The 25,204-nt window shown below is 41.1% G+C and overlaps 1 protein-coding gene and 1 long non-coding RNA gene across 3 annotated transcripts in view; one reads left to right on the top strand and one right to left on the bottom strand.

The window, feature by feature from the left end:
- The window catches only part of LOC120374201 (von Willebrand factor D and EGF domain-containing protein-like), a 240,959-nt gene that overhangs the window by 65,877 nt on the left and 149,878 nt on the right, over window positions 1-25,204 (top strand). Inside the window, exons 3-5 of the mRNA XM_039493496.1 lie at window positions 5,109-5,337; window positions 13,722-13,787; window positions 14,084-14,316. Coding sequence (XP_039349430.1) covers window positions 5,109-5,337; window positions 13,722-13,787; window positions 14,084-14,316 — 528 coding nt within the window. The remainder of the gene's footprint in view (window positions 1-5,108; window positions 5,338-13,721; window positions 13,788-14,083; window positions 14,317-25,204) is intronic.
- LOC120374203 overlaps window positions 4,979-25,204 on the bottom strand; it is a 64,899-nt gene continuing 44,673 nt past the window's right edge. For both annotated transcript variants that reach the window (XR_005585928.1, XR_005585927.1), the window contains 4 exons: window positions 22,869-22,952; window positions 22,545-22,703; window positions 14,164-14,273; window positions 4,979-5,745 (listed from right to left, as the gene is read on the bottom strand). This is a non-coding gene — a long non-coding RNA (uncharacterized LOC120374203). The remainder of the gene's footprint in view (window positions 5,746-14,163; window positions 14,274-22,544; window positions 22,704-22,868; window positions 22,953-25,204) is intronic.

Genomic DNA, 25,204 nt, shown 5'->3' on the forward strand with positions numbered 1-25,204 from the left:
GAGCATGAGATAGGCATTTGGGATTGAAGCAATGTGCATCTCAAGTCAATGTCCAGAAGCAGAAACTTAGGTGTGTAGGGGAATTTTATAGTGAAAATGTAGGTGCCTCTGGAGTTAGACAGCAACTGAACAGGGGTTTTGAGGATTTCAGTGGTGCCTAAATTTTGGACTTAGGAACCTGAAGTTGGAGTTTGGTCTAACTCTGGGCCTTACTCTGCCCATATGAATAATCCAGTCACAGTTTATTAGACTAACCAGTCTTCTTGAATTCTGGCTTTGATCATATGTAAAATGAGTCTATAGTTTCATTCCAGTTCCCAATTTGTGTACATCACAAAAATAGCAGACCATTTAGCTCAATTGGGTTTGACTGACAGTCTCCACTCAGGAGAAGCCCAGGGGTGTTGCAAGACAGAATTGTGCTATATCAACAGAGATGCCCAGAGGATTCAGGAGGCCTGGGGCCAAGCAATTTTGGGGGCCCCTTCCATAAAAAAAAGTTGCAATACTATAGAATACTATATTTTCGTGGGGGCCCCTGTGGGGCCTGGGGCAAATTGCCCCACTTGCCTCCCCCGCTCTTTGCAGCCCTGCATATCAAAAAGCTTACCCACATGATAACTTGCTTAGGTTAGTGTTATGGCTCCCACACGTTCTTGAGAATTAGCTTTGTCTCACAACTCACTTGTGGGAAAATCAAACACCCAAATTATAAAATAGAATCTTCTTTTTCTCTCTCTCTTTACTATAGCTTTGTGAGTAGACTCCTTTTCTATATGGATCACATTTCATCATCATTTTTTTTTAAAACACCCAGAATACTGTTGGCAACTGTCTACTTATCTATTTGGCTGCCATCAATGCAATATTTGAGTGCCACATTAATGATTTTATCCTCTTAATACCAGCAGAAAGTAGTGAAGTACCATTATCCTCATTTTACATATGAGGAACCACGGCACAGGAAGATTAAATGACTTGCCCAAGGTCAGACCGCCAAAAAACTGAACCAGGCCAGTGTCTTAACCACAAGACTATCCTTCCATAGTGGGGCACCAGTGACATATTGTGGCCAGTTATACTTGAACATGTAAAAATGAATGTATATGGCAGATCTTCAAATAATTCATTCTAATGTATTTAAACAACAGATGATATTCTATCGAAAATCACTAGAATCTGACCCAAACTTAGTATATTGTACGTATGTATCACTATCACTTGACACATCAATATTTATCTGAGTTAAATTATCTAATTATCATGAAAAGATCAATAGTATTTTTCAGCAACAACACAGGAAGTAAACCGTATCAACACTGTAGCTTGTAGTAACCCTATATGATCAGTGTTTTCAGTGTTGTGAACACTTTGTGCAACAGCATCCTTCCTATCCTCCAAACAGTCCGCATTATCTGACAAGCTAGAGTAAGCGCAAACTCAACATGTTAGTTGGATCATGAGTCTACCTCAGGGGATGACTGAAGATCCTGGCGATAGGCTCCTAATAGGTTGTATGGCTGCTGTTGAGGTAAAACAATATATAAAAAGAGGAGGGAAAACTGCTGCTATGCATGCTGTTCCCATTTTGCATTCCACTAGCTGTAAGTTTACAGGTTTTGGCTTGTTCTTCTTACACTTGGGCCACAGTTCATTGTCCATGCCCTATGTTGTAACTGAAAACACGTTACTATAGAGTCCTTAGAGCTTGACAGAGATAATACTTTTCCTGAGACACAGACTTTAGGCTTATAGTAGTACTTTGAACTCCTTATCTAGCACCGTTTATTCAGGATCTTTACAATATAATGTAACAGTTTTAGAATATTCTTTAAACTTCAGCTTTGAAGAAGCTTTGTCTAGTCTATGCTAGTTCTTACACTGTACTTATCTCTGTGGTATCTCAGCCCTTGTGAGGCAGATAAATAATTGCATCCATTTTAAACTTAGGCAAAGAAAATCTAAGGGCCCAGTCCCGCCACCTTTCATCACATTAGTAATATCATTGAAGTCAATGGCTATCTTGCATGAGTAAGAGGAAAATCAAGACCTAAGGCTCAGATTCTCAAAGGTATTTATATGCCTAAGTGTCTTAGCAAGGTCAGGAAGTGAGTATGAAGTAGGGAGTGTTGTTGAGCCCCAGACATCTGCCCTTTTTCCTGTATTGTTCCTTTCTTCTTTGTTGCAGTGGACATCTGACTTCTCCCCTGAATCCTAGTTTAAGTTGATCATTCCTTCCTCTTGGTCATTAGCACTGCCTGCTCAGAAATATATCAGAAAATCACAGTAATTTTAGATTAAATATCACCATTTAAGCCATAAGCTCTTCAGACTTTCCTAATATCTGTTTTGTACAGTGCAGAAAACACAGCTGGCCCTTAAAAAGCAAATTAAATGAGAAATGAAATTTTAAAAAGCAATGTGCTAACCTAAAACCCCAAGTAAAAGCATTTTAGTAACATCCATTCCCCTTCTTCCTTTGTCTGTTTTCCGTCCTAATTTATGTCTTGATCTGGCAAGCTGCTCCCTGCTGGTGTCCTCCTGTAACTGTGAGCCCCATTGACTTCAAGGGGAAATCTACATGGGCACAGGGGGCTGCCTGCTTGCAGAATCAGGGACACTAGGCTGTAAACTCCTCCTGGCCAGGCTTCTATGTTTCTATAAAATGCCATACTCACCTATTGCATTACTCAGCACTAAAAATATGTACCTTTCTTTTACAACTTTGTTGTCTGAAGCATGATGATAATACCGGAACCAAGGAAAATGAGATCATGCCATATAGCAGGCCATTTTTTCCCTCACCATTTTTCTTCCAGCACTCATGAAGAACTTCCTTTCCCTGGCTATGTCTTCCTGGCTGTGTGACTGCCAGTTAAGATTCAGTAGGCAAAAATGTATTGAAGTGAGCATAATTTATCCTTTGACCTCAGAGCTCACCGTACTGTCATGTATAAGTTCCACTTTTGCTCCTAAAGAGCTGTTTTTGCTTAAGCAGGAACTAGAAAATTTGCACCAGTGGAAAATGACTTTCTAAAAATCATGTTTCAACCCTGGTATAAAGCCCCAAATGACCGGTTTCAGTTTGCATGGAACTTCATGTAACTCTCAGATTAAAGTAGAATTGTGCACCATCCCTGACTTGGGAAATACAAAGTAAAGAGAAACATCTAGAAAACACAAATCTTCACATTCATATTTTAAGATTTTATTCTGCTGACAGTCTGAGAAACTGCGAGTTTTGGCTGTGAGCTCACTGGATTGCTTAAGATAAGCAGCTTCAGGCCTCATGAACCTCACAAAAAAATTAAGGCTCAGCTGGGTATAATATGGCATTCTGTAGGTGCCACTTTTCACTCTGAGTCATCACCAAGCCAATGTCGTCACATAATATCCTTTTGATGAGATATAAAATTGAGTTCCTGACCTTGTCTCATTAGCGATCTCATGGCATTTTTTTGCAAGTGTACCAATATCGAACCCAATGTCCCAAGAAATGCAAATATATGTCAGTATATATTGCCTACCTAAATTACCTCTTCTGTTTCAGTATGAAATGTTTTTTTCCTCCCTTCCTTTCCAAAATTGAATAGAGAAAAAAGATCACACTGCCCCTGCAAGTCAACAACATTTACATGACCTTGACTGTATAGTTTGTAAAGTGCTTATGGATCCTCTGGGAGAAAGAGTGGCATAAAAATGTAAGCTGTTAATAAGAGATGTGATCATCAATACAGTACAGTTTGCACCTATATTTTGTGGTGATAGGAATGTTAGAAAGAGATCCGTTACATAGACAATACATGGACTTCAGTCCTCCAGGGGAATTTCTAGATCTTTGAGATGGTTGAAAGACCTGGACTCCCTTTTATGTGTGTCATTTGTAAAACGTATGTAGGCAAGTGTGAAGACTCACCAGTGGGAGAATGGAAATATATAGTCCTAGCTACAGGTCTCTTCACATCCTTGTTTTCAGAACTTGCTCCGTTTCCATAAACACAACATCACAGAATTCAAACAACTGGGTACCAATCTCCTGAAGCCTTTCCAGATCCTACCAGCTGGAAGTGGGGGAGGACACCACTTACCTTTTAGGTTCCCTTCCTAACTATTACAGAACAACCCACCCTAGGGCTTCCCTGATTCTAAATCTCTTTTGTCTACTGCCTCTGCCTGAGAGGAAAGAAATCTTATGACTGGCTTTCTGTATGTCACATGCTTGCTCAGCCATGTGCTTGTAACTACAGCTCTTGCTTTTAAAGGAGCTTAACAGGAATACTATGATGTGCCCCCAACCCCAAAACCTAGTGCCCTATTACAACACATGTTTTGTAATTGGCCATATTCATGTTTTCAGGTCCCAGTTAATGTACTCAAACTACACATAGAAAGCTCAAAGTCAATACACAAGAAATGCAAATAAGACACTTTACACTGTATATAGGGTGACCAGACAGCAAGTGTGAAAAATCGGGATGGAGGTGGGGGGTAATAGGAGCCTATATAAGAAAAAGACCAAAAAATCGGGACTGTCCCTATAAAATTGGGACATCTGGTCACCCTAACTGTGTACAAACAACCCTTCAACCTGAAGGAAAGAACTCAGGCACAATGGAAGCTGCAGGGAGCCAGCAGAAGTTAGAGCAGCAGCAAGTTCTGCTGCTGTATAAGGTCAGTCCACAACTTATGGCAGTGGCGGGGGGGAAGACATAGTACAGTTCTGCTCTATCTTACCCTGATACACCCCACAGCTCTCCCTCAGTATGCCCATTCTGCCTTTACATTGGGGGTGGCATGTCGGCTGGCATGGGCAGCATATGCAGCACATGCAGCATAAAATGAATTTAGCAGACCAGAAAACCCTCTTTTCTGACTCCATTTAAAACACTACCATTCTCTTTCAAGTAAACATACACAGAGATGATCCCTATCTAAACTCATCTTCCCTCTCAATGAAATCCAAATCAGTGTCCCCATTTTTTGTGAATTCCTGTTTTGAATGATTTGATAATCCTGTTTTTAAACGATTATACACAAAATGCTAACACAAGCACTGAACGAATATATTGTAGGTTGCTATAAATTATTTCTTTTATGTTTATCCTCAGATGAATAAATGTGGCACACAAGCTCCAGTGTGGCTTTCACTAAAATCTGAATCCCTCCCGCTTCCTGGGGGGAAAAAGCAGCTAATGGCTTGTGCTACCTGGCAATTCTTCTTTGGAAGCACCAAAGACTGTTGTTTGTTCCGGATACCTATCTCAGTTAGAAACTGTGGAGAATTCTTTGTTTATCTCTTGCAACCTACTCAAGGATGCATGGGCTATTGTGCAGAAGGTAGGTTTAGTAAAGTACTTGTTTATCAATAACATGGTATGTGCCTCTCTTGCTATGTGTTCAAAGGTCCTGGTATTGTAATACACATCTTAGTGATCTTGCAAATCAAGCATTGCTCCTAGTAAGATGCAGACTGTGCAGCAAATAAATCTGCAGCACTCCAATGTGTTCCTGAAGAATAGCTGTTATTACCAGTGCTAAATGTAATCTGGTGTATATTACTGAAGTGTACTTAGCTTGCTTACAGTTCACATGTAAACTTTACTACTGTCTTTGTCTCTGTTTTGGTTTGAAGTGGTGAAGTGGCTAATTCAAGCATTTTTTTTTCTGTTTCTTTGTAGGTAGTGTATCTAAGACTTGCTCTTATCTAAGTAATCCAGTATTCCAAAAAAAGATAAGTCTGCAGCCCTGAAAAGAAAAGAAAAATCTGATAAGATAACAGCTTTTCATGACATTTATGTAATTACTCTAGTCAGAAATAATTTCCAGCCTACTACAAGAACTCTAACCTCTGTTCCGTAGGTAGGAGACAAAGGAATATCAGAAAGCAATTGCTCACTCACTTCCACCTTCTGAACTTTTAGAGTGTTCAGGTGCATATAGATTCAGATAGAAATGGTTCTCCTTTCTCAAAGAGAAAAATACCTTCAGACTTTCATTTCAGCATTTTTTTGCATATAAGCTGTCATGAACATGACACATTGAGAAACTAGGATTACCACTTTACGGTTAGGCACAATATAAAGAGCATGGTTTTTTTTTTTCGGTGATGAAAACATTTTTATGATGAAAATATTCCAAATGGAATTTATTAAATGAAATTAAAAATGTTGTATCCTTCAGAAAAACAGTTTATTAAAAATGTTCATATTTTTCCTTTTTCCAGATTTTTTAAAGGCAAAGAAAAAGTAGAAAATGGGAGAAAAAATTATCTTAAAAAAATAAAAAAAATTTTGTTCCAACTTTTTCCAGTCAGGAGAAAGTAGTTTTGTTCTCTCACTTTCAGCAACTTTTTTTTTTTACCTTACCACTGGAAAAAGGAGAACAGGGTATTAAAAAAAACTGAGCTAAAGTAGGATTTCTTCCTCTATTTTGAAAAGGAAAATTTTAAGAATAAAGATTAAAAACTCACAGTTGAAGTTTTTCTGAAAAATGAAAAATTGTGTTAAAAGTAATTTTTAATAATTTCAGAGACATCCCTCCTCTCAAAAAAAAAAAATCAACCACCCTTACCAACTACCTCAGTTTGCTAGCCTTCCTGTTAAATTGACACCAGCAATGGCAAACCAGGGGAGAATGAACCCAGCTTTCCAGTTGGGATGGAGGGAAGTTTGCCCTATTCTCTTTTCCCTCTAGGTTGGATGTTTTGTACTTCATTCATCTACACACTACAGTAGCAGTCCTGTATTTCAGCCATTCTCACGTATCTGGATTCATGAATAGTGCACTGCCTTCACACAGGGAGACTCACAAGATCACTAATCAGCGATCCTGAAGTCAACAAGCCCAACTGTGTGGGAGCTACATGAATAACACCTTCATACTGTAGGTGACAGTTCATTGCAAACACAGAAGAAGATCCAAAAGACTGGATAAGGAGTAATAAAAGCTGAACAGGTGGTAACATGTTTTGCCATGGAGGGAACAAATGGAGGGAGGGGGGGAAATCCACTCTGTGTGTCAAAAATTCTCTCTGAGGAAGAGTTGTAGAGCTAATGCCTCTCCTGCTAAATGCTATAAAAACTATTCAGCACTTTCCACATTCAGCATGAAAAACTCAGAAACTCCATGGTTTGGACCTTCTTAAGTTCAGGAAGTGGATATGGCTGGGAAAGGTATCTGTGAGAGTAAGGGCTTATCCTGCTCTCACCCTCCCATGAGTTGGTTTCCTAAACTCAACCCCTTGGATCATTTTCTGCAGGAAGTCATGATCTGAGCCATACTTTGAGGCAGCTTCCCTTAGTGCATAAATGGATTAGCCTCTAACTACCTACTCCCTATTTTAAGACACTCCTGTTCCCTTTTCTACCTCATGTTTTTTGCCCTAGAAAGATGTTAACATATTGATTCTTCATTCTGATACAACTGTTTCATGTTTTAATCTCTTGGGCTCAGTCACAGGGTTTGGGGTGCAATCCAGGCCAGTAAAGGGTTATGTTGCCACTTGCCTCACAACCCTGTATGCCTTACAATGCTTTACAGCTGTAGCTCCCAACCTGGGATGCTCACTACCAGCATGCAGGTCACACCCTGAGAGTCTATGTGCTATTATGTTTTAAAATCTGTGGCTTTAATATATAAAACTCTTAATACATAAAACAGTCCTGGTTCAGCAGCTCTGACCACAGCAACCTCTCTACAGCTCCCCACCCCATGTTGGTTTCCACCAGCCTTGATTACTGCTTGCAGGGTGACCCCAACATAATCCCATTTCTCAATTTTCCCAAAACCATGTACACTGTAATGTCCAGCCCTCTGCTGGACAGTTCAGAGAAATAATATGTTCCATTTGTTCCTCTAAAGACACAAAAGCCACCAGCCCGCCACATTGACTGGAGTTAACATTCCCTTTAATTCAAACATAGCACTTATGATTTAAATTAATAGTAAAAGAAATGTATTAACAAAAGAAGATAGAATTTTAAGTGAGTTAAATCTAAGAGATAAAGTTAGAAAGGTTTACAAGCAAATGAAAGTGAAAACATGCACCTAAAATCTAAAACTTAATCTAGCAAGGTACAGGCTTTCTTCAAGATCCTTTTTCTCACTTATATTCAGTTCCCAGAGATGTCAATACCCTTCCCCCATCCCCGCAGTTGAAGGAGCCATCTTTTTCATCTTCCAAGAGCTCTGTTCCCTTGTGTCTGTCTAGGGATAAGTGCCAAAAATGGCTCCCGTCTTTGCTTATATCTTCCAAAGTTCAATTACTTTGTTTCAAGAGGCAGGATGACGTGATGCTGTTTTTCCCATCCCCGTACATGTAAATGGGCCTTCAATTGTTTTGATTCCACCATGCTTAATTTACATAGGAGACAGTTAAATAGCTGCTTTCGCGTCTATCTGGAATGGAACCTGTTTCCCCCTATTTAGCCATAGATATAAAACATATCATTAAGTGTCCATATTTCCTCTCATAATGTTAATACATACATTTCACAATGATATCAATCACCAGTGTACCCTTAGCTTTCAGGAAAGCCCTCACTATGTACATTTTTATAATACAGTAATATTGTATACAATCAGTTGATTCAATTGCTTATCACTTGAGGTTCAGCCTGCCCCTCTCCCCCATCATTATAGACCAGTAAATCTTCGAAATGAATTCTTCTCAAGGTTACCTCTCAAAGGCAAGCTATGAGAAAGGCAACATGGAGTCTGGTAGTAAAAGACGCTCCATGCTCTTTCTTCCCCCACTTTTTAGCTTAATAGCTTTTCTCTACCTAATATGTAAAAGTGGGCATTCATTGTCTTTGCCTGAAGATTGGGCTAGTCAGAGCATCACATACACATTCCTTTATCTAAGGGTACGTTTACACTACGGGATTATTCCGAATTTACATAAACTGGTTTAGCAAAACAGATTGTATAAAATCGATTGCGCGCGGCCACACTAAACACATTAAATCGGTGGTGTGCATCCACGGTCCGAGGCTAGCGTCGATTTCTGGAGCGTTGCACTGTGGGTAGCTATCCCGTAGCTATCCCATAGTTCCCGCAGCCTCCCCCGCCCGTTGGAATTTCCGGGTTGAGATCCCAGTGCCTGATGGGGCAAAAATCATTGTCGCGGGTGGTTCTGGGTACAGCCTCACCCCTCCCTCCCTGAAAGCAGCAGACAACCGTTTCGCGCCTTTTTTGCTTGGTGAACTGTGCAGACGCCATAGCACAGCAAGCATGGACCCTGCTCAGCTCAATACCGCAATCGTGGATGTTTTAAACACCTCGCGCACTCTCGTGCAGTATATGGTGAACCAGGACCTTCAAACCGAGGCGAGGAGGAGGCGGATACAGCAGCGCGGCGATGACAGTGATGAGAACGTAGACACAGAATTCTCTCAAACCGCGGGCCCCTGCGCTTTGGAGATCCTGATGGTAATGGGGCAGATTCTATCCATTGAACGCCGATTTTGGGCCCGGGAAACAAGCACTGACTGGTGGGACCGCATTGTGTTGCAGGTGTGGGACGATTCCCAGTGGCTGCGAAACTTTCGCATGCGTAAGGGCACTTTCATGGAACTTTGTGACTTGCTTGCCCCTGCCCTGAAACGCCATAATACCAAGATGAGAGCAACCCTCACAGTAGAGAAGTGAGTGGCGATAGCCCTGTGGAAGCTTGCAACACCAGACAGATACCGGTCAGTCGGGAATCAATTTGGAGTTGGAAAATCTACTGTGGGGGCTGCTGTGATGCAAGTAGCCAAAGCAATCACTAAGCTGCTGCTACGAAAGGTTGTGACTCTGGGAAACGTGCAGGCCATAGAGGATGGCTTTGCTGCACTGGGATTCCCTAACTGTGGGGGGGCGATAGATGGAACCCATATCCCTATCTTGGCACCGGAGCGCCAGGGCACCCAGTACGTAAACCGGAAGGGGTACTTTTCAATGGTGCTGCAAGCACTGGTGGATCACAAGGGACGTTTCACAAACATCCACGTGGGATGGCCAGGGAGGGTTCAAGACGCTCGCGTATTCAGAAGCACTACTCTGTTTAAACGGCCGCAGCAAGGGAATTACTTCCCAGACCAGAAAATAACAGTTGGGGATGTTGAAATGCCTGTCGTTATCCTGGGGGACCCAGCCTACCCCTTGATGCCATGGCTCACGAAGCCATACACAGGCAGCCTGGACAGTGGTCAGGATCTGTTCAATTACAGGCTGAGCAAGTGCAGAATGGTGGTGGAATGTGCATTTGGCCGTTTAAAGGCACGCTGGTGCACATTACTGACTCGCTCAGACCTCAGCCAAACCAATGTCCCCTATGTTATTGCTGCTTGCTGTATTCTCCACAATCTCTGTGAGAGTAAAGGGGAGACCTTTATGGCGGGGTGGGAGGCTGAGGCAAATCACCTGGCCGCTGATTACGCGCAGCCAGACACCAGGGAGATTAGAAGAGCACACCAGGAAGCGGTGCCCATCAGAGAAGCTTTGAAAACGAGCTTCATCAATGGCCAGGGTACAGTGTGACTGCTGTGTTTGTTGATGAACACCCAACCCCCTTGATTGACTCATTCCCTGTAAGCAACTCACCCTCCCCCTTCGAGTACAGCTTACTTATGCAAATAAAGTCACTCTCATTTAAAAATCATGAATTCTTTATTAATTCATTATAAGAAGAGGGAGAGAAGTAAGGGTGTGGTTTGGGAGGAGGATAGGAGGGATGGAGAAGGCCATTAAAAAATTTCACAGTAATGACAGCCTTCTGGTTGGGCTGTCCACGAGGGTGGAGTGGGCAGGTGCACGGAGCCTCCCCCAACACGTTCTTACACGTCTGGGTGAGGAGGATGTGGAACATGGTGAGGGTTGAGGGTGGTTATACAGGGGCTGCAGCGGCACTCTGTGATCCTGCTGCCGTTCCTGAAGCTCCACCAGACGCCGGAGCATGTCAGTTTGATCATGCAGCAGCCCCAGAGTTGCATCCCGCCACTGCTGATCTTCCTGCCGCCACCGTTGATTTTCCTGCCGGTCTTCCTGCCGCCACCTCTCATCTCGGGTGTCCCTCCTGTCCTCACGTTCACTGGCATCTTTCCTGTAATTTGATACCACGTCCTTCCACTCATTCAGATGAGCTCTTTCATTGCGTGTAACTTCCATAATATCCGAGAACATTTCATCTCGCGTCTTCTTTTTCCTCCGCCTTATCTGTGCTAGCCTTTGGGATGGAGGAGGGACGCTTGAAAAATTTGCAGCTGCATGAGGGAGAGAAATATTTAAAAAGATCCATTTTACAGAACAATGGTTATACTCTTTCACAGTGAACAGCACTATTCACCTTACATAGCACATGTGATTTCCCTACAAGGTCGCATTTTACATCTTAATACTGAGTGCCTGCAGCTCTGGAGTTACAGATCTCACAGACACAGGTCCGGGCATCAGAATTCAGCTTGCATGCGGCCATGGTAAGCCACTGTCTTTTGGCTTCTGTAGTGATTTACCCCTCCCCCCAAGGCATGGCTAATACCACGCTAGCTCCCTGCTAATCAACACCCTTCCCACCCCCCCACCCACTGCGTGGCTGATAGCTTGGGGAAGATCCCCGCTGACCAAACACAAAAAAAGATCATCGGCATTTCACTCCTCCTCCCCGCAGCTACGTGCAGGAAAGGATTTTTTTTAAGCTGCTGCAGTCCACGAACCCAGTAGGAAAATGGCCATCCCCCTTACTTAAATTCCTGATTTTTAACCAGGATATCCTGAACGATATCACTTTGCTGAGGATAACACAGCGAGATAAAGAACGGATGCTTCTTGAATGCCAGCAATCACCGGGACCATACGCTGCTATGCTTTGCCATGCAATGATACCTGATTACTTGCTACATGCATGGCATGGTAAAGTGTCCCACCATGGTGGACGGAACAAGGCTGCCTTGCCCAGAAACCTTCTGCAAAGGCTTCATCGAGATGTCCCTGGAGGATTTCCTCTCAATCCCCGGACATGTTAACAAACTTTTCTAAGTAACTATACTGTCTGCGAATGCAACCCAAGTCCTCAGGGCAAATCAATCATTAAAAAACACTTGCTTAAAAAACAATGTTTGCTATTTGCAAAGGTACACTCACCAGAGGTCCCTTCCATGGCGTCATTGTCTGGGATAGTTGCTTGGGAGGGCTGGGAGGAGGGTAATTCCGTCAGGGTGAGAAAAAGCTCCTGGCTGCTGGGGGTCACGGAGTGCTGTGTGCTCTCTGCTAGGTCGTCCTCCTCTTCTTCATCTTCATCTTCCCCGTCTGCATAATCCTCAGACATGGCAGAGATTACAACCCCCACCTCGGAATCCACGGTCAGGGGTGGGGTACTTGTGGCGCAGCCCCCTAAAATTGCATGCAGCTCAGCATAGAAGCGGCATGTTTTTCGACCTGCCCCGGACCTTCCGTTTGCTTCTTTGGTTTTCTGGTAGGCTTGTCTGAGCTCCTTAACTTTCACTCTGCACTGCACTGAGTCCCTGCTGTGGCCTTTATCCATCATAGCCTTAGAAATTCTTTCAAATACTTTTTCATTTCGTCTTTTGGAACGCAGTTCTGTTAGCACTGAATCCTCTCCCCATATAGCGATCAGATCCAGTACCTCCCGTGCAGTCCATGCTGGGGCTCTTTTTCGATTCTCAGGAGACTGCATTGTTACCTGTGCAGATGAGCTGTGCGTGATCACCTGTGCCGCTGAGCTCTCCACGCTGGGGAAGCAGGAAATGAATTTCAAAAGTTCGCGGGGCTTTTCCTGTCTACCTGGCCAGTGCATCAGAGTTCAGAATGCTGTCCAGAGCGGTCACAGTGGTGCACTGTGGGATACCCCCCGGAGGCCAATACCGTCGATTTGCGGCCACACTAACCCTGTTCCGATATGTTAATCCCGATATTAGCGCTACTCCTCTCATTGGGGAGGAGTACAGAAACCGATTTAAAGAGCCATTAAAATCGCTATAAGGTGCCTCCTAGTGTGGACGGGTGTGGCGTTAAATCGGTTTTACGCTCCTAAAACCGGTTTAAACGCCTAGTGTAGACCAGGCTTAAGGCAGACCAGTTTACAAACTCCCTCTGACATGCCTGGTTTAAACACACTTTAGTCATAATTCTAGCATGTATCCATAACTGTTAATACCCACTGCGTACATACATCATACAAGAATATTAGTGATCAGTGAGTTATTAGTTTTCAAATACCACCTCACAAGGCATATTTTACACAAAGATTGTTACAGTAGTGGGCTTAGTGTCACAGGCTCCCAAAACATTCCTCCAAAAAGTTCCTTAATTTAGTCCCTTCAAAATATCTGAAATAGGTCTGTGTTCCATTTGAAACTAGGCCTCTAGAGACGGAAGGATAATGTATTGACTCCCAGTATTACACTTTTTTGTTTCCACTCTTAACATAAGGTTTACAGGAAAGGTTTTAGACTCAAATTATTTACTGAAGCATATAGAAGATAAAATATTTTTAGAGCAGAGGTAATTATCCACAGTGCACTGGGAGTGAGCCAGGGTGGGCACCAACACATTCCATATTATTATCTCTATTGGTAGAGTGCCAAATACATCTTAGAATAACATAGAAGGGTCCTCATTACATGGGGCTATGAATTAGGTCTTCTTTGAGGGCCAATGGGGAAGAAGTATTTATATACCAGCTCATATCTTTAGTATAGTACATTGGCATACCTTTTCTTTAGCTGTTATAGAGTTGAAACCAAAGGCCTGTGCTCCTGGGGAATCTGAAGTTGAAGGTATTTGCCAGGGTAGTTAAATAAAATTAACTAATAGCAAATGTATGATTAGTATTCAGAGATATTCTTTTCATATACAGGACAAAATTACAGGCCAAATACAAGAACTGTAAGAGCAACTGTTAATTATTTTTAGATTAGCTACATCCTTTATTTTCACTGTAGTAAAAAATACTATTTTTCTTCCTATTTATATCAAAATAATGGAATAGAAAGAAAATAGCAATATAATATTATTGGCACATTTCGTTATGTTCATTTCTACTTGATGAAAGAACAGTTATGCTATTTATCCCTTTTCTCTCCAGGAAAACTCCCAAACCTGACTTTACAACCAGTGATTACTCCTGAGGTTGTGAGAGCCAGTGTCCATCTCAAATGTGCTTACCATCATCCGTCCTCAAATCAGCCTTTGCAGTACGTGGTGGTTTGGTCACGCCTTTCCACATCCAGCATGAAAGAGCAGATTCATCGTGACACAACTCTGCAGACATTCGCCTACGTGGAGATGGATGGAGTTAATTTCAGATTGGGAGATACGGTAATGCTTTCCTGAACTCTGCAAACAAGGTCAAACATTCAGAGGAACTGAATCCTCTTGTAGAATATTTGTTTGGTGTTTATTAACTCTATTCCCCACTGGCAGCACTTACACCTAATATAAGAGAATGGGATTGCATTTTAAATGGGATTGCATTTTAAAGCAGGATTATTAAATGCTATTTGTCAAGGTCAGAACCTCTAACATCTCTATTAGATGCTATTCATATAAATCCTCCACTTTACTTATTTTCATTAATGATATGTGACGGGGTGTACCAAACACCACATTGGGTTTGAAGGGGTTCAAGGACAATGCTGGGCCCAGGTAGCCCCAGACTCCCAGGCCTGCAGAGCATGCTGGCCTGGAGGAGCAGGTTAAAAGGAGCTTAGAAGCCCAGGCGAATGGAAGAGAGTGAACAGACTGGAGGGAAGACAGGCCTTTTCCTGAAAAGTCACATGGAAGGTTGGAACAGGGATGGGACCACGGTGCTGGTGAGTGCAAGCAACAGGCAGTGCTTTCTCCAAACCCCTCACCCTTTTTGAGAGCTGGCAGTCCCTGTGGGGCTCTGATCATCTGAACTCTGTTCAACTCATGGTTATTTGGACTGTATGGGACCATGCCCTGAGCTGAAAGAGAAAAGAGGTAGGAAGTAGCCCAAAGCGGCAGACTTTGATCTTCCACATGAAGGACTCAGCTGGTGATGCTTCCCACGGGGCCATTGGCTGAGCCCTGGTGAAGAGGAAGGGCCCAGTTCCCCCTTCTATGCCCTGCTTGAGACCTACGCCTGAGACGGGCTGAGACTGATGCCTCCAGTCTAGGGGCAGGGATGAGATTTCCTGCTTCTAGTGTTGTCCTGGATTTGAGGGGTATGAATACCCCAGAATGTGATCAAACTAATTAGAACCATATTATGAACATTCAACCATCCTGAAGTAATGAAATAGAACACCACATAATAAGGGTTAATTTGGAGACAGGAGCAGGATCTTTCAGAAGCAAGGTCAAAACTAGCTACAGTTCCTGCTAATTAGAATGGGAGGAGGGGATAAACAAGTAAACAATTGAGACTAAAAACCTTGGTGGTCAGAAAACCTTCAGTCTAGATGCCTCTGGTATTAAACGTTTATTGAAAGTTAGAAAAGTGATGATCCAGTCGGGGTTATTATGGCCTATGTGTTTTGTAGAAGTTAGTTATAAAAGATTAGCTAATAGAATGTACTTTGGAGTAGTCCTCTCAAGCCATCTTGAGAGACATTTTTCCTGCCACCCTTTCTCCCCTGGTGGGTGAACAACTGGCCACTGTAAATCTGCTGTTAATTACTCAATATTGTTCCAGATGTTAGGTAAATATCTGGGCTGTTCTAAACCTATTGATTATGTTTGTGTATGCTTAAATCAAAAAAACTGCAGCTTTAGATAAAGCACACTTACTTGCATGAATCTTATTAGATGGAAGTGCTGTATTCCTGTTGATTTATTCCTTACACCGCCTGGAGTGAAATAGATAAGTTGCCCCTGTTGGGCAACACTAGAACTAGTGTACCTAATTCCTTAAGTACTGACATAAAAAAGCTTGACTATATGATGTATATATTGCAGGTCAAATGCCATAAAGTTGGCACAAGCTGGGGGGCGGGGGGGAACAGAGAAAAATGCTCCAACTTTTACTCAGTATTTTTTTCACCTGGCAGCAGAATGAACTTGGGGTAAAGGCACAGGCACATCCAGTTCAAGCATTGAGTAATTTTTAAACTGATGGACAGACCCATAATATCATCTTTTCACAAAAAAGAATATTAAAGAATATGAAATTTTAAAGTATATGGAGATTTATTTCATGGTCTTTTTCATGGTGTTCTGCCTTTCTGAGACTGATTCCTTGGTTCAATTGTATGCTGAAAGATGGAGTTCATTACAGAACAATCTTTGAGCAATACATTTAATGGCTTACATAGCAACACTGATTTAGTTCCAACAACAACAACAACAAAAACAGAAACAAAAGCACCACAACCAGACACCAGACATGAAAAAATTGACTTGTATATAAATTCCTGGCCATCCACAGCACAAAAATCAGACTTTAAAAGTTAAATTAGGTTCATAATTTATAAACAAAGAACCATTAGTGATGCTATATAGTACTGAAAGAATAAACACAGCCAGCTATAATAGCCCCATATTAAACATAGGTTGTAAACAGTCTTGTGTTTTGAATCTTTTCTTGAATAAGAATTCACATTAAGAAATATGAATATGTTTATTTAAATTCTTATAAAGGCGAGTCATTTATAACCGTGGTTAAATCTAGACACTTTTGCTAGTTTCTTCTCATAATTATGCTACCTGCATTTGAGTCAGACAAACTAATTCTGCCAGACTTCATGGTGAGCTTGTGTTACAGAGAGATATCTATTGTCATCAAAATAATTTCAGTTGCAATCAATTCAGTCCAGATTTAAACAATCCTGGAGGGGAGAAGCAGTTCTGTTAACTAGTAGTGTCATCTAGCCGTTATGAGACAATTTTTATGATATTAAAAGTTGTTTCAAAAGCCCTGTTCTGTCCTCTGCTGAAACCCACATGTTTAATTTATCAAGTTTAGACTGAGATGTTCAGTTCACCGCTAGAACTCTTTTAAAAAAGATTTTCATGGCCTATTTGAATATTTATAATTATCCACAAATTGTCATCGGTGAAATCAGGCAATGATGCATTAACTGTAACAGGAATTTTACTCTAAAATATTTCACATAATAAAGATTTTAAAAAGCATGCTACCATGTTTGCTGTTCCACCTTGGGTTCCTAATAATAGTTATGACAGGCCTAATTCTCCTTTCACTTGCACTGGTGTAAATCAGGAGCAACTCCCTGGATCAATAGAATTACACTAGGTTAAGTCTGGTGAAAGTGAGAAGAAAATCAGGCCAGAGTCAACCCTGTGAGCACAGGTGAAAGCAGTTTGCAAGCCCCTGCACCCATGGAGGCTACATAATACAAGGGATTCTGCGGGGTCAGGTTAGCTTTAAACTAAGGCCAGAGCCTTGCAGATAGAGGCTGTGCAAGATCGGGGCTGATAAGTCAGATGCATCTTTTCATTGGCTTTTCCCTGCCCCTTCCACAATCCAGAGAGGGAGTCCTAAGGACTATGTTCTACCCACAGAAGTAAGTGAGGTTGCATGGGTGTAAATGAGGGTAGAATTTGTTCCAAATGGGCCAAATTAGGACCCAGTGTACCAGGTATAACTCTACTAAAATCACCTGGTTCTGCTTATTCCATTTTTTATCCACTTACACATGGTTTAAATTCAGCCCTAATGCTTTTGCAGATGAATTTTAGGAGTTGCTTTATTTATAATCTTTATCCAAACTAAGGATCTTCTCCTTTCATTCCTTGACATAATATTGTCAACAGAAAAGATTTGTGTTTTTAAATCATCTCTTATGTGATTGATATCTACACCACTTTTCATTCATCATAATGTCTCCTGATAATATGATATGGCATATAACAGACTATCCATCAATATGTTTCAATATACATTGAAACGATTTAATAGCTTTAATAGGCCCTTAAAGAGTAATTGAGACTTACTGGGCCAATGATGTTTGAACTTTTATTGACTTCTCTATAGTCTAAACAGCCAAAGATATTTCTTCAAAATGTTCATGTGTGCATTCCCTCTCCCCCAACACACACACGCTTTGGGCTCTGATTTTATTATTTCAGACAATATGATGCCAGCATAATGTTAGTGAAACTATTGCAACATTAAATATATCTTTAATATGCTGCTATTGCTACATAAACACTGAAAGAAGCCCATTCCATCTGATTTGAAAATCCTAGAAGTCCTAAGTCTTATTTATACAATATTGACAGAGGTCAATCCAGTCCTAGAGGCACAGACATTTTTAAATTATGGTAGGCAGAGTGCGTGTAATAAGTTATGCTAAGAAAGGGGTTGGGGGGCAGGTTTGCTCAGCGCGGCAATTGTTAAATTTCATATGGCGAGAAAGAAGTTGTCACCATCCATGAACTATAATATTCATTTTAAAATAAATATTTAAATAAAACCTGCCTTTCCAAGCTGGTGGCTGATACAGAAACACCATTTGTGACACCAGAAATACAAAACCTAGTACAAAAGAATGTAATCTAACATCTATCCTGCTTTAACATACGAAGGAGAACAGTTTAACTTCCACTCAAAGTAGGGAAGGAGGTTTTTCTCTTCTTTAATTACCACCTCCTCTAGGTAAGTGATTTGACATAAATGTTAAAATCTATCTAGCAGGAGACTGCAGACATTCTTAAAATACATTTTCAAATGTCTTCTCCACACTTTGAGTTGGGTGGTTGGCAGAACATGGTGAGCAGCCCACTGGTACTTCCTTGCAGAAAATCATCACTAGTAGGTCTAAAGGGAGAAAATCTGTGGGCAAAGGGGGATATATAGTCTACAAAGGAGCTGATCCTTGATTGGTTGGATCAGTTTTCAAATTACGAAACCTTTGAAATTGCCCACCACTAGGTGTATGTGAAGGTCTGCTACATAGAGGCTGTTTTGCTGTGCACTTTTGCCTGCAGTTTGGCTGTTTGAAGGCTGGTAGAGACTTTGTTTTTGTGTATAGGTTAGCTTACATCATTCTTTCCCATGTATTTTTGCTATGTTAATGCTAGAATTTGCATGGAGTAGCATTTCACCTCATCAGGTGTCAGATCCTACCACTGCCTCAGTTTCTTTCCTTCTGTAGCCAAACAAGCCACAACTGGTGCTTTGTGTTTACTCTTCCCTTCAGGGTCTGGTTCATTAAAATAACAGTTAACTCAAAGCTAGACTCTCCCTTGGCAGTCCATCACACCCTCCTGGAATCTTAATTCCCTCGAAGAGATTTTGCTCTTGTCCCTCGCTGCAGATAGACTTTTCCCTCTGGATGCCCTGGAGGTGCTTCCTTGCTGGCCCCTCTCCTCTTTGCCCTCGTATCCTGGCACCAGGTACCAACTCTTCCTGCCCCAGTCTTTTGTAACCTCTCTCTCCCTCTCTAATGGAGCAGGCTCCTGCTTATAAGGATGCTGCAATCATATGGTGCCTCATTACCTGACCTAATCACTGACCCAAGCCCAAATCCATAAACTGGGATTATTTGTAGTTATTGTCTGCACATCCTAAAACTCAGTATTGCTTGGGCACACTCCAGGCAAACATGGGTAAGAGGAACAATATTCAAACTCACTTAAGTGTCTTAGATGCCTAAATTCCATTTTAAAAAGTGACTTAGGCCCTTAGGGTGAGATTTTCAAAGGCATTTAGGTGTCTAAAAGTACAGATGGACACATAGTGGGATTTTTAAAAGCACCCAAACAGGGTATGTCCTTAATTCCCCTTGAAATCAATGAGACAGACACCTAACGGACCAGGTCCTACTGATAAGATAGGTGGGAGAACACCTAATTTGAGACTCTTGCTTTGGAGCAACGCTGGGTACCCCTTGGAAATGTCACATGGTGTCAGGACTTAGGCACTTTTGTGCATATCCACTGGTGCAAACTTAGGTGCCTGGGTGATTTAGGAACCTAGAGGTTAGCTGAGTGACAGTTTTAAGACTGCCAGTGGGGCCAAGATGTTGGATTTCACAAATAATGAAAAAGCTGATAAGAGTTTCAGTTGATAAAGAATTAAAGTATAGGATTGTAATTAATGCCAATTAACATGGTTTTATAGAAAATAGGCCTTGGGAAACAAATCTGATTTTATTCTTTGATGAGATTATAACTTTGGTTGATAAAGGTCACTGTGTAGATATAATATACTTAGACTTTTTTAAGACATTTGCTTTAGTACTGCATGACACTCTGATTAAAAATTAGAACTCGATAATACCAATAAAGCATATGTTAAATGGATTCAGGACTGGCTAACAGAGAGCTCAAAGTAGTTATCAAAGGGAAATCATTGAATATGGGCATTTCTATTGGGGTTCCACAAGGATTGATACTATTCAACATTTTCATCAGTGATCCGGAAATCAATAAAACCACTGCTGTTAAAATTTGGCAGAGTTGTAAATAATTATGAGAATAGGGCAGTCAAACAGAGAGATCTGGATAGCTTGATAACCTGTGCACAGTCAAATAAAATGCATTTCACTACAGCCAAATTCAAAGTTACACATGTAGGAACAAGGAACGCAGACCATACGTATGGGGACTGTAAAATTATGGAGCTGTGACTCTTAAAAGGATTATGGGTCATAATGGAAAAGCAACTCAACATGCAAAGTTGTGGCAAAAAGGGCGAATGAAATCATTGGAAGTATAAAAGACGGAGCAGTGAGTAGGAGCAGAAGGTGATGTTACCTCTCTATATGGCATTTGTGAGACTTATGCTGGGATACTGTATACAGTTCTGGTTCCCAGCATTTAAAAAGGATGTTAAAAAACTGGAGAGGGTGCAGAAAAAAGAAACAAAAAATTATTCCTGGGCTGGAGGAAATGTTTTATGGTGAGAGACTTAAAGAGCTCAATCTCTTTAGTCTAGCAAAAAGAAGATTGAGAGGTGACTTGATTACAGTGTATGAATACCTTCACACAAAGAAAATACAAGATACTAAAGGACTTTTTGATCTTCTGGGTAAAGGTATAACAAATTACAATGGCTGGAAGCTGAAGCCAGACTAGTTCAAATTAGAAATAAGGCACAAATATCTAACTTTGAGGGTGATTAATCATTGGAACAAACTACCCAGGGAAGTGGTGGATTCTCCATCTCTTGATGTCTTTAGTCAGACAAGTTATTGGACATAATACAGGGGTAACTGGATGAAATGTAATGATCTGTGATATATAGGAGGTCAGATTAGGTCCCTTCTAGCCTTAAACTCTATGAATCTATGAGAGTTTGCCATGCAAGATGCTGAGGGAAAAAAATTGTCAATGACTGGAACAAGGCCTCTTTAGAGATTAATACTCTATATACCATGACCAGTTCCCAAAGCCATCCAGTTCCCTCGCTCCAACATTAAAGATCAAATTCAGCCTTTGGTTGAATACACTGCTCCCATTGATTTCAAAATGAAGCAAACGTGAATCTGAAGAAGTCAGTAGGAATTGCACCTGAGGGCAGAAGGCAGCCCTAGCTTGAAAACAGAATTTTTTAAACCCTTTTTGTTTTATCATTTTCTGCCTAACAGTGGATTTTGCCCTAAAGAAATAATTTCAGATACATAGATGCAAGGAAGCAAACCACAACCTGAAGCAATTGGATTATGGTGTCTGAAGTCCCCTTCACAGATTGCTATTGCTTTAAAAGGGATGAAGACAAAATATACTTTTATTTAAAAAGATGTGAGGAGTTAGTGAAAAATACCATCTCACTTGTCACTGTTGTCAGCAAGGTGCCATCAGTGTTGTTATTATCTCTTTGGTTTAAATGATATGTTGATATGAAAAAAAATATTGCTGATTCCTGAGCTGGAGAAGAGGAGGTGGTATTTGGCTGAAGGCAAAAAACCTCCCAAGAAGAAGTATAATAATAATTATGTGGCAAACTGTCAACCTGTAGCTCAGTGGCCAAAGAACATATCTGATGATTATGAAGAGATGTGTACACCTACTAGGTAAAGAAGAAACTAAAGAGGAAGAAGAAGAATAAAAAAGACAAGAATAAAATGTAATGCTAGAACAAGTTCAGTGTCTATACATTTTGATTTGCAAATACTATACTAATCTTCACAAGTCCTACTGATTTTACCCAATACATAAGAGGTGCCTATTATTCAAGGTATTCTACTTTTTGCTTGTCAAAAATACATGGCCATATACAAGCGTGGGATGATATTTTAATGGTATTTTAAATACAGCTATGTATCATCTCTATATTTTTAAATGTAATGTTTTATGTGCAGAACATATCCTAAAAGCATACCCTCTTAGAGGACAGCTATGTAGACATTCAGTCACCCTTTCTAGCATACTCAGAGGAGGATACTCCCAAGCCAGGAAGCCAGAATCTTTAGCCAGGTTCTTCTAATATCTACGTGATCCTGAATAAACAGTGTACGGTATGGTATGTTAATGTTCTCTTGTAACTTTGCTTTAATAAAAAGTTTCTAAATAAACAACTAAGTCACTTTGTTCTGCAACAAGGAAAATATATTTTGGGAACAGGAAACAAGACGGGTTACTGAGGCATTTTAAAAGATGCATGCCTTCTTACTTACTATCTGTCTTGGAATCCTTAGACAGATCCGCCCCTTGCTTTTCTTTTCAGCCTCCTAGTGAGCAATCCTGACAGCTTTAATTGTCTCTCTCTTCTTGGCAGGGATTCTCAAAGTGGTGTTTTCAAATGGAAGTCGCCGTGTGATTATTCTTGGCTAAAACTGTTGAAGCAAAAAGTACAAAACAGCTCAGCAAGTTTTACCATAGTCTGTGTAAATATTATATCTGCAATGAAGCTGCATTGGATAAGCACTCTGAGATGTGTAATGCAATCATTTTTTCACTTGGGGGGAGGGGCAAGAGGGAACAGATATTTTCTGACTTACTTCTTTTTTTCTGCTGCCACTGATTTGTCGGCTCTTGATTTTGGTGATGGGACCAGCACGAGGAACAGCAACAATTACCCTCTGCTATGAAAGAAAAACATCTTTCTTAAAACTTCATAGATAGAATGTGGGCCTTGAGGGATAATAAATCCCTAGTAATAACAAGGAACAAAATTGTACAACACACCTCTTTTACGATTGTGCTTTACAGAGAAACTGTCTAAATACACGGAAGTTGAGGAACTGTGACTTTAGAGCAGGAGGTGATTACTTACTTCTGTTGTTGGAAAGGGGCAAACCTGAGGTAAGATGAAAAGGATTCTATTGAAAATAAGGAAGAATACTGGTTCCCCTCACCAACCTGAGGTGGTATGGTAGATGGTCTGTCAGTAACAAATTCTGAAATAAAAACAAAGGTGCTGGAGTGCACATATAAATGACCTTGAGAAAAAGTGTCTGAGATGGAATGGAGAATAATCCACTTGGATGTAGAGGGAACAGCAAACGAAATACTTAATTCTTCAGGTTCAAGGATCTAGGTGAGATCCATATAGCACTTGAAACATTTCTAGTATTCTGAATGGGCACAAAGAAGTTAGGATGGAAGGATTCCCAGAACGGCTACAAAATTAGAAGGTAAATTGTAACATACAGGTAGGGGACGAGGGAGCCATGACACATATGGAGTTGAAGAGGGAAGGAGTGTAGTGCCTTATACAAACCTGGAAAGTGATTTGGGTTTACATACCTATGAGTGTTTGAGAGTATTCTTATTTGGTCTGAACCAGTTTGCACATCTCTAGTCACCTATTTAGGCTCCTACGTAAGAACTGATTTTCCAAAAGTGCTCAGAACCCAGTAGCTATGAAAGTGACACTTCTGGATGAAATAACACAACCAAAGTGCTGAGTTCTTCTGATAATCAGACCAAAGAAGCTTACTCATAATACCAAATAAGCTAGGTGAGCCTAGCTCCCCCTGCCGGGTTACTGTTGAAAGTCTGGAATTGATTTAGGGAGTCACAATCTGTTATTGCAGTGATGAGGAGTAACCAGAAATTAATAACTACAGTCTAGTATTCTGTTGGAGTTTGTTTTAAGGGATATTTGTATTGTGTAATCTTGTGCTCAAAGGAATGGGTTTGCAGTTTTGGTTTTCTGAAACAAGAAACCATTTATTTAAAAAAAAAAAAAGGATAGTAGATAGTGTGCGGCCTCAGCAGAGAATCAGGTTGCCTGACTGTCCTAGGAATAAAACATAATTGGCCTGATACATTGTGCTTTTTAAAAGATAAACCTTGTTGACAGGTCTTTATCATTTAGATAACACTTTTATAATACATCGGGCAAAATGGAGTACACAGCTTCTCATGATCAGGACTTGAGACAAAACATAAAGAGGGTGTCATAGTTCCTGCGGTAACTGTACCTCTGACCCCCTCCTCGACTCTGTAAGGGAACCCCACTTAAGTCTCAGGCCTCTAGTCATTACCTTTCTTGGGGCAGGATCCCGCAACCCTCTCCCTCCAGACTGGGGAATTAGTCTGCAGACTCCTGCAGATTACCTCACAAAGTGTAACTAGTTCAGCACGTACAATCCTGTTGTCTCCGGGGCAATGACAGGGTTCACCGGAAACCAGCCAGCTTCCATATAGCAAAATACTAGCCAGAACAAAATCATCACAGAAAAAAAATTGTCATAAAAACAATAAACAGCGTGTACACATGTCTTGTTTAGCAGATAGTTACCCATCTTCCACACAGAGACCTGGGTAGGTTTTTAAGTTCTTCAGATCCTTTCTGCAGGGCCGTCTCTCTTGATCAGAGTCTCGTGTCATTTCTGTATTGAAGGTGAGTGACTCCTCTCCCATATATACGATCTCAAGTCCTTTGCATTGTTAGGCATCTTGAAATGGTCAACCCAGGATATGGTATTTCCCCAAGGGGTAAAATGTCAAAAGGACTTGTGTCCTGCCTGGATTTTTTTCAGGACTGGGGATTTGCATTAATTACATCCCACTGACTTTAGTTCCTGCAGGAAACATCTTTTGTTCACCCATTGATCCAGGAATGCAAGCCACAGCATGCCCACAAAGATCTATATAACATTTATAGTATAGATAAAATAGTCTTTGAATATTCCATGTTTCCAAAGCATCTGTCCCAAAGGGCTTTAATGATGCTGAGACTATTTCTGAGGATGGATGATTGTGAGGTTGGTCCAACATAAAATATAGCCTCAAAAATATGGACTAAAAGGAGTGCCAGTGGATAGGGCAGTGGTCTGCAAACTAGGTTCTATTCTTGGCCCTATCACTGTACTACACTGTGACCTTC

The sequence above is a fragment of the Mauremys reevesii genome, linkage group 11 (assembly GCF_016161935.1).
Source record: "Mauremys reevesii isolate NIE-2019 linkage group 11, ASM1616193v1, whole genome shotgun sequence".
In the NCBI taxonomy this organism is placed as follows: Eukaryota; Metazoa; Chordata; order Testudines; family Geoemydidae; genus Mauremys; species Mauremys reevesii.